Source organism: Hibiscus syriacus, unplaced genomic scaffold (genome assembly GCF_006381635.1).
Source record: "Hibiscus syriacus cultivar Baekdansim isolate YM2019G1 unplaced genomic scaffold, ASM638163v2 tig00111671_pilon, whole genome shotgun sequence".
In the NCBI taxonomy this organism is placed as follows: Eukaryota; Viridiplantae; Streptophyta; class Magnoliopsida; order Malvales; family Malvaceae; genus Hibiscus; species Hibiscus syriacus.
The window spans coordinates 1,245,917-1,256,320 of record NW_024063152.1 but is presented as its reverse complement, the minus strand read 5'-3'; the positions used below and the strand labels follow the sequence as shown (position 1 = coordinate 1,256,320).

The window sequence follows — 10,404 nt, the reverse complement described above, 5'->3', positions numbered from 1 at the left end:
GATCGAACCCATTCACCGGTTTCTTTGTCCTTTACCCATCCCGCTCTCGTTAAGGAAAGAAGATTTATTTGTTTCTTAAGAGGAAAAACGGCATCTAGACCGACTCTAAGCCCAGCTTTGGAAAACAGATTACTCAAAAAGCAACCGTAAACTAGAGATGAACAGTGTTTCTTGTTAGGAACAAGATTTACGGTTTCAACAATTTCAGCAAAAATAATCTGAGGTAGGTTAATTTTAATACGGTTTTCGAAACAATGTAACCACCAAAGATCCAAAGCTCTAAGAGTAGAATAACGACCTCCGGATGGTCGAAACCACCAAGAAATCATTAGATGAAGAAAACGCTCATGTAGGTCTAAGCACTCGCACTATCTCTTCTTTTATAACGAGAACCTAAAATTTGTTTTTCATTCGAAATACCATCATTATCTAATCCAAATGTATTGGCTATATATGCCGGGTCAATATATAAGAATTGTCCTAGAAGATAGGAACGAATTCCTATGGTTTCGGTTTCAGCTTGGTTTTTAACACATACGTCATTAGAGTAGAATATACGAACAAGTTGATGGTAAACGATGGGTTCAAGATCAAATAGTTTATCAAATTTCCATTCTTGTAAAATGGGAAGATATTTAAAATCGATAGCTAACATAGCTTGACGAGAAGGAATACGCTCTTCTCGGATTTTGTAAGAATCGAAATATTGATAATACCAAAATCGGTGATTTCTAGACCCAGGATGATTGAAACACGAATTTTGAATAGTCAAGTTAGGATCAGTGGGATTGGGATTAGAAATTGGAATAGAAGGAGGATTTGGAGGTGGATTTGGTTGACGACTAGAACGACTAGATGAAGACCTAGGACGTTTAGGATTTGACATGGTGAAGGAAATCGGAATAGATAGAATAACCTACAATTTTAAAACAAATGTATGCAACTCAATTAATCCCACAACTCAATTGAGTCCTCAATATTTCAAGGTTCTCTAAATCAATCCTAATGGGCAAAGTTTTTGAGAAACTTTTGAAAAATATGGTTTTGAGAAACAATATATGTATAGTTTCATAATAACAACATAATTTAATCAAAACACAATAATTTGAAAAATAATATATATTTTTTTATTTCGAAAATTAAAAAATTTTGAAAAATTCTTGTGTTTTTGATGAAATTAGTTGTAACATCTAGTTTCTAATCACTAAATAATCAATGCCCGATCACTATTTCAACCTAGAACTAATTAAAACTAATCCTATGTTCAAAAATAATGAAATAAAGAGTTTAGAAAAATTACCTTGAAAGATGAAGATTGAGGGGATTTAGATGTTGTTTGCACGACTTTAATGATTTCAACAGGTTTAGAAGATGATATATGAAGTAAATTCCGATTAATATCGTCGATTTGAGACAAAAATGGAGATTTGAGGGTGTAGGAGGTGAAAAACGGCGGAAGAGAGAAGAAAATGAGGGTTTGGGATTTTGGGGGTGTTCTGTCGATTTTAACAGAACCCCAGGGGGTATCGATTCCCCTGTGGGGGGAATCGGTTCCCCTTCAAAGGGGGAATCGGTTCCCTTAGGGGGGGATCGATTCCCTCTGCACCAAAATGCTAAAATCCGATTTTTTAAGCACAAAATGCTAAATTAATCTTTTCTAGTGGTATTGGCAACTCATATATCAAAAATTAATTATGTTCAAACAATTAAATTAATCTTTAATCGATTTTTGAACATAAAATTAATTTTCACTAAGAATCACAAACTCCCCCTAACTAATAGCAAGAATAGAATCAAAAATTATTATTATAAGCATTTTTCAAGATTTATTAAAAGTGCTAAAATTATTTTAAACACTAAGTGAAGATAGGTTGGTCAAACCTAATTCTCTCCTAAGTGTCCAAAATCTTTCCTTGTCTAAGGGTTTTGTAAAGATATCCGCTAATTGGTGCAAAGTATCAACAAATTCTAGAACTACATCTTCCTTAGTGACATGGTCTCTAATGAAGTGATGTCTTATTTCAATGTGTTTGGTTCTAGAGTGTTGGATGGGATTTTTAGTGAGACAAATAACACTAGTATTGTCACACTTGATAAGAATGGTACCTACTTCAATTCCATAATCAAAAAGTTGTTGTTTCATCCATAAAACTTGTGCACAGCAACTACCAGCTGAAATGTATTCGGCTTTAGTGGTAGATAATGCAACACAATTTTGTTTCTTTGAAAACCAAGAAATCAGCATATTTCCAAGGAATTGGCAAGTACCGGAGGTGCTTTTCCTATCTAATTTGCATCCTCCATAATCCGCATCAGAAAAAGCATGCAAGCTAAAGCTAGAGTCTCTAGGATACCAAAGTCCTAAACTAGGAGTGTCATTAAGGTATCTAAAGATTCTCTTAACAGCTAGTAAATGTGATTCCTTAGGACATGATTGAAATCTAGCACATAAGCAAACACTAAACATAATGTCCGGTCTACTTGCAGTTAGATAAAGCAAAGAGCCAATCATTGACCTATATAATTTAACATCTACACATTTACCTCCTTCATCTAAGTCAAGCTTTGTTGAAGAGCTCATTGGAGTGTTATGAGGTTTCCCATTTTCCAGTCCAAACTTCTTGAGCATATCTTTGACGTACTTAGCTTGATTAATGAAGATGCCATCTTTTCTTTGCTTGATTTGGAGTCCCAAGAAAAATGAGAGCTCCCCCATCATGCTCATCTCAAACTCACTTTGCATTAGCTTAGAAAATTCTTGGCAAAGAACATCATTAGTAGAACCAAATATTATATCATCAACATAAATTTGAACTACTAATAAATCTTTACCTTTTCTCTTTAAAAACAATGTAGTGTCAACCTTTCCTTTTTAAAAAATCTTTTTCAATTAAAAAATTTGACAATCTTTCATACCAAGCTCTAGGAGCTTGTTTTAAACCATAAAGAGCTTTTGTCAATTTTAAAACATGATCCGGAAAATTTGAATCTTCAAAACCTGGAGGTTGTTCCACGTACACTTCTTCTTTTATAAAACCATTTAAAAATGCACTTTTAACATCCATTTGATATAATTTAAATTCATTGAAACATGCAAATGCTAATAACATTCTAATTGCTTCCATTCTAGCTACGGGAGCGTATGTTTCATCATAGTCTATGCCTTCTTCTTGAGTATAGCCTTGAGCAACAAGTCTAGCCTTGTTCCTCACTATATTACCACTTTCATCAAGTTTATTTCTAAAAACCCATCTAGTACCTACAGTAGTTTTATTACTAGGCCTTTCAACTAATGTCCATACTTTACTTCTCTTAAATTGATTTAATTCTTCTTGCATAGCCATAATCCAATGTTCATCTTTTAATGCTTCTTTGATGTTCTTAGGCTCTATGCATGAAATAAATGCAACATAATTACAGATATTTCTAAGAGAAGATCGAGTAGTTACCCCTTTTGATGGATCACCTATAATTTCACCATCTTTGACATAGTTGTACTCTCTTGGAAAAGATACTTCCCTTTCTTCAATGGTTGGATTCTCGAGGGGATCATGAGTTTCCTCATCTTTTGTTTCTTCCTTTGATGATGATTCTCCAACGTCATATCTAACGTCATTTGCTTGTACAATACCTACATTATCATTAACAGAAGAATCCTTCCTCGGAAGGGGATTATCATCGAAAACAACATGTATAGACTCTTCTACAACTAAAGTTCTTTTATTAAATACACGATAAGCTTTAGAGTTTAAGGAATAACCCAGAAAAATTCCTTCATCACTTTTAGCATCAAATTTACCAAGATTTTCTTTACCGTTGTTTAAAACAAAACATTTACATCCAAAAGGATGAAAATAGCTAATGTTAGGCTTTTTATTTTTGAGAATTTCATATGGAGTTTTCTTTAAAATTGGCCTAATCATTACTCGATTTATAACATAACAAGCGGTATTTGTGGCTTCCGCCCAAAAATATTTTGGCAAATTATTTTCACAAAGCATGGTTCTAGCCATTTCTTCTAAAGTTCGATTTTTCCTCTCAACAATTCCATTTTGTTGAGGGGTTCTAGGTGCTGAAAAATTGTGGCTAATACCATTAGAATTACAAAACTCAATAAATCCAAGATTTTCAAATTCAGTTCCATGATCACTTCTAACACTAGTGATAGAGTAACCTTTTTCATTTTGGATTATTTTGAAAATGTGATGAAATTTTCTAATGCTTCATCTTTAGTACTTAAGAATAGAACCCAAGTGTATCTAGAATAGTCATCTACCAAGACAAATGCATATTGTTTTCCTCCCAAGCTAGTAGTTCTAGTTGGCCCAAAAAGATCTAAATGGATCAATTGTAATACTCTACTAGTTGATACATCATTAATAGATTTAAAAGAAACTCGTTTTTGTTTTCCTTTAGCACAAGCATCACAGATTTTATCATTATCAAATTTAAGCTTAGGCAACCCTCTTACTAAGTCTCCTTGAATTAACCGTTGCAAAACACTCATACTAGCATGACCTAGTCTCCTATGCCATAACCAACTATCATGCTCATCCTTAGCAACTAGGCATAAATTAGTCATATCAATAGAATCTAAGTGCACCATGTAAATGTTTCCTATTCTATGACCAACAAGCATAATCCGATTAGATGCAATGTCAATGACTTTACAACCATTAATTTTAAATAAGACATTGAATCCTTTATCGCATAATTGACTAATACTCAATAGATTATGCTTTAATCCATTCACATATAAAACATTCTTAATTTGTATGGAAGAGGTATTACCTATTGTATCAATACCTTCAATGTGACCTTTTGAATTGTCTCCAAAAGTCACTTCTCCTCCATTTTTGGCGTTAAGCTCAATGAACCGGCTTTTGTCTCCGGTCATATGTCTTGAGCATCCACTATCAAGGTACCATGAGTTTGAATTTGTTTCCCGTGCCTTGTAGCAATGCTCCTTTCCCTACAAACATAGATTAATTTTTGATTTTTGGTACCCAAATTCTTTTGGGTCCATATTCATTAGTTTCCAAAATCCTAGTCCCCTTAGGTATCCATTTGTGTAGGATATCTTTATCTTTAGTAGTAATGAGTCCTTTAGGAACCCATATACTTCTAAAGATTTTACCATTTAAGGTTCGTTGAGGATTTCTATGATTGTAGTTTCTAAAATCTTTTCTAACAAAGTTGGATTTTGAATTTTCTCCTTTTTCAAAACGTTTTGTTCCAACTTTATCAAAAGAAGTTTTAAGATCATCAATTTTCTTTTGATGATCATCATTGACCTTTGAAAGTAAATTTTGCAAATCTAAATTTTTCTTTTCAAACTCTTCTAGTTTGATTTGCAAATATTTGATTTTACTTTCAAGATCATTGTTGGTTTTGGATATGAGTTTATTTTCATTTTTCAACTTTGAAACATCATTTTTATATTTTAAAAATAATTTCTCATAATCCGAAGCCAACCCATTATATTCCTCTAATAGCTCATCATAAGATAAATCATCAAAATCAGATGAGTTAGAGGTTACCTTAGAATCTTCCCCAAATGCCATTAAGCACAAGTTTGCTACTTCTTGTTCTTCTTCATCGGAACCTTCTTCATCGCTCCATGTAGCCACATGAGCCTTGTGCTTATTCTTTGATTGACCCTTCTTCTTCAATTGTGGGCAATCATATTTGACATGCTCTGGCTTTTTGCATTCATAGCAAATGATCGGGTCCTTCTCTTTTGGTTCATCTTTGAGGCCTTCATTTCGTTTGAATTTTCTTCCTCGGTAAGGTCTCATCATTTTTCTGAACCGTTTGGCGAACAATGCCATTTCCTCGTCATCATCATCATCATTAGAATCACTCTCATCTTTTGTGGATTTGAGAGCAACTCCAATGTTTTTCTTCTTCTCCTTCTCCTTTGGTGTCTCTTCAACTTTATCAAGGTCCACCTCATCTTCAAGCATCATCTCATGAGTGAGGAGTGAACCGATAAGTTCTTCAAGAGTTAAGGACGATAGGTCCTTAGACTCGATGATTGCCGTCTTCTTTGATTGCCATGATTTTGGGAGGGAGTAGACTAACTTCCTCACAAGCTTTTCATTTGAGATGATCTCTCCATATGATTTGAGACCATTGACAATCGTTGAAAATCTATCCGTCATAGCTTTGATGTCTTCATTTGATTTCATCCTAAAATTTTCATAGCTATGCGTTAGAATACTAATTTTTGATTTCTTTACCTCATCGGTACCTTCATGTGTGACTTGAAGCTTGTCCCATATTTCTTTGGCGGTTGTACACGATGAAACTCTTCCGTATTCATCTGGTCCAAGAGCACAAAAGATAATATGGATGGCTTTGGAGTTGAGCTGGAACATTTTTGTATCTCCTTCACTCCACAACCTTGGATGAGTGATAGGCTTAATGTATCCTTCTTCTACGGCATTCCATGCTCCCATGTCACTTGCTTGAATGAAGTACATCATTCTATTCTTCCAATAGGCGTAGTTAGCTCCATTGAAGAAAGGAGGCTTGTTGACGGGCATCGAATCGAGACCGGAGTCGAAGTTTGAAGCTGAGGCCATTGATGACTTTAATAATCGATATAACTCTTCCCGAATCGACTCAAGAGGCGATAAAACCTTCAAATGAGTTAGGCTCTGATACCAATTGTTGAGTTAATCGAATGACGAAATTGGCCAAGAGGGGGGGTGAATTGGCAATAAAAATTTTGTGGAAGCTTTTGCAGAAAATTGAAAGTAATTGCACAGCGATTTACAGTGGTTCGACTTTCTCAAACAAAGTCTACGTCCACTACCTTATCTATCCACACTAAGGATTTTCCAACAAATTCACTAATTTGTTCTTTCTTTTGAGGCCAAAGAGATAACCTTACAATTCCCTCAAGAGTATACCCCAACTCTTGAGAACACTCTTTTCTCAAAGAGAAGATTACAAATTTGCAAACTTACAAGAAAACCTCACAAGGTAAGATGTTTGCACAATTCTAGAACAAAGAAAAGAACACTCAAAGATGAATACAATTGAGAACAAAAAGTGTTCTTGAAAGCAAAATGAATATTGAATGAAAATAAGCTTGAAATGCTCAAACTTGAGGTTTGATGCTTTCTCTTTGATTCTCTCTTGATTCTAGTTGCTTGATGTTTCTTGTTCTTGATCAATGGCTTCTAAGCTTGCTTAAATACACCTTGGATCACTTCTGAACGTTGGGGATGATTAGAGAAGACATTATAGCCGTTTTAGTGTGAAAACATTTAATAAAACAGCTTGGAGCGTGGGGGGAATCGGTTCCCTCTCATAGGGAATCGGTTCCCTAAGTGTAAAATTCAAATATTTCGACCGTTGTACAAGGGGGGAATCGGTTCCCTCCGAGTATTCTGGAAATCTCGGAGCCAAACCATTCAGGGGGGGAATCGGTTCCCTCTGAGCAATCTGGAAATTTTGGCTTTGAATTGGTTCGAAATACTTTGTAAAATTGTTTTGAAATTGTTTTATGATTAAAACTTAATTTTACACTTAAGTAAGGATTAAAAATGATTTTTGAAATATTTGGAGTAATGTTTTGATATTCGAATAGTTATATCGAATATACTTAGAAAATCATTTGGAAAATCTTAAAATCTATTTAACTTAATTTGTTATATCGAAATATCAAAATGTTTCAACAGAACCACTATAAATCGCTGTGCAAATTTCTATCTTTCAATCTTCTTACTCCCTAAACACAAAAACCGTTTGGACCCCTCTTTGCAAACCGTTCCGGTTGTCAATTCGAGCTTCCAAAAATCCCAGCAGTATTAAAATAGTTACTTTCATTTTATAATTGTTTATTTTTTATTTAATTTAAGAAAAAAATGTTGATCATTTATGTTGTCAATATGTAATGTTTTAGTTATTGGAACATAAATATTGTTAGTTTGATGGTATTATTAAATTTACGAAGTTTGAGATATTTTTTATGAAATATAAATCAGATTCATGTTTATGAAGTAAAAAAAATAAGTGAAGTAAAAATTTTGGGTCTAACAATCGTCAATCTAACGACCATTTAAGTTTGAGATATTGTATCTAAAGTTTATAGGTCAAATTAAAAATTAGACTTAATACCAAAATAAGTGCCCAAACTATATATTCTCCCCAAATAGGTGCCTATAGTATTTTTTTGGATCATTTAAGTGCCTCATGCTACAAACTTGACCACATTAAGTGCTCGGCCCGTAATAACTGTTAGTTTTCTCCGTTAAGTGACACACGTCACAATATAATAATTTTATAATTTTTTTAAATATTAAAAATATTATTATATTTATAAAAAAACCTTAATTTCTATCAAATTACAAAAAAGTCTCAAAATCCCTAAAATCCCCAAATCCTAACACTAAACTACCACCACCACCCTTTCCAGTCACGACCGCCACCGCTAACGTAGTCTCTACCATCGTCCTAGTTATACGCTGTCGTAGTTATCGCTTATTGGTCGTCAGAATCGCATAAGATCGCGATTTTCATCATAGGGTTTGCGGGGTATAAAACGTCGATTCACAGTCGATCGACAGTCGATAGGTCACGATTTCGTAGGGGTTTTGGTCCCCAGCAGGAGGTGAGGTCGGGTGGAATTTCGTCGACGATAAAGGGCAACGGTCGGCGTGAGTTTAGGTGTTGAAATGAAGGTTTTCAATATTTTAGTGGTATTTCGAAATTTATGTGTTCTCTTTTTAAAAAATATATATATTTTTTAATTTTATATAACAAAAATTAAATTATAAGATTGTGACACGTGTCACTTAACGAAGGAAATTAACGTCGTTGATGGTTCAGACAATTAAAGTGATAACGTTTGTAACATTAGTCACTTAAATGGTCCGAAAAATAATGTTGGCGCCTATTCGGGAAAAAGAGTTATAGTTTGGACACTTATTTGGGTATTAAGCATTTTTTCTCTCTTTGTATGTATATATATATATATGTATCGGAGTGTTGTGTTTTAAGGTTTGTTTTCACCAACTTTCAATTCTTTAAATTTATTTATTACTTGGTTTATCTATTATGGTTTTATCAATTCTTAGCTAAATCTTCTTTCCATGATCTAAACCCCATAACTAAGGTCAAAGATCTTCTGATGAAGTACCAGGAATACTTACTAAAATTGAAACTCCATTCATGAAAACATATGATGTTCCAGGAATAATTAATTGTTCAAAACATAAATAAAAAATGCTGTTGATGGTTGGTTTGCATTGCAGCATTCAACTAGACAGCATGAATCAAATCATCGGCTCTCCAAATACCACCCAACGGAAGTTCAATCCAAATCCTGTCGCACTTTGCTGCCTCAACACACTTACGGTAGAGTCTCGACCGCCTTGGAGATGTGCTGCCATAAAATCTAACTTTGGGGTGCATCAAAGTACCAGAAGCGAATATGGTATTTGCCAATACATTTGCTTCCCCCACTGCTGGAACAGAGAAAGAAGTGCACCCGATAAACAACACCCGGTTATTCAAATCATTTTCATAAACCCAATTCATCTTTGCAAAATCAAGCTTAAGGAGTTTCAAAGATGAGCTATCAGACAACAGTTGCAGATCTGCACCAGACACAATGAGTTTAGCATAATGCACACTACTTCGTGAGAGTGGACAATGATCAACGAGTGGACAATGATCAACCAGAATAGTCCACCCTTTAAGTTCAACATTGAAGGCACCCAATTGACCTTCTCTAAAAACACAATAGAAAACTCCGTTGGTGTAGGCAGCATCAATAGCAGGATTAAACCGATCAAAACCATCAAACTCAAAAGTCTTCCATGAACAATCACCGGCAGAACATAACTTAATACAAATTTTTTCCATTTTCACTCCACAAAAGAAAGATGGTACATTTTGGGGATGTTGCATTCAAGGAAAACGCCGCCACCTGAAATGTGGGAGGTCCCCCTAAATACGGAAGCCTAATTACCTCAGTTGTTAACGGAGAGTACAAAAAGAGGGACTCTTTTCTTTCTGCAATAAAGTCGTACACTTTGAAAAGAACCCACCCATATAAAGAAGCACAAGGTCGTGCATCAAGGAAAAGTAGATACTCTAGTCCTCTGCTCCTTTCTTCGACAAGGTACTCTCTGGAAAGAGGGTCCAGCAGCCGGCACTCACCTTGTATTAGATACAAAGAGGCATAACGCCAACAAAATTTCATTGCCCAGGGGAGTTCACCAATAGCAGGGATACAAGTGTTTGGGACTGACCAAGCCTTGCAAACTGCTCGTATCCGGCTTCGATCTACCCAACGCAAACGTCCAATTATACGTTCAAGGATGTCGAGGGGGAGATCCGACCAATTGGGCCCATGTCTACTCAGTCGCCGCCTCTTTGAAATCCGTT

General features: G+C 34.9%; 1 protein-coding gene across 1 annotated transcript; it reads right to left on the bottom strand.

Annotated features, from left to right (window-relative positions):
• Positions 1-9,188: 9,188 nt before the first annotated feature.
• LOC120167159 (F-box/kelch-repeat protein At1g57790-like) lies at positions 9,189-10,403 on the bottom strand. The gene is made up of 2 exons (XM_039176260.1): positions 10,061-10,403; positions 9,189-9,985 (listed from the first exon to the last, which is right to left on the bottom strand). Exon 2 carries the CDS (start codon positions 9,922-9,924, stop codon positions 9,274-9,276), a length of 651 nt encoding a protein of 216 aa, XP_039032191.1. The 5' UTR covers positions 9,925-9,985; positions 10,061-10,403; the 3' UTR covers positions 9,189-9,273.
• Between the last annotated feature and the right edge of the window lies 1 nt (position 10,404).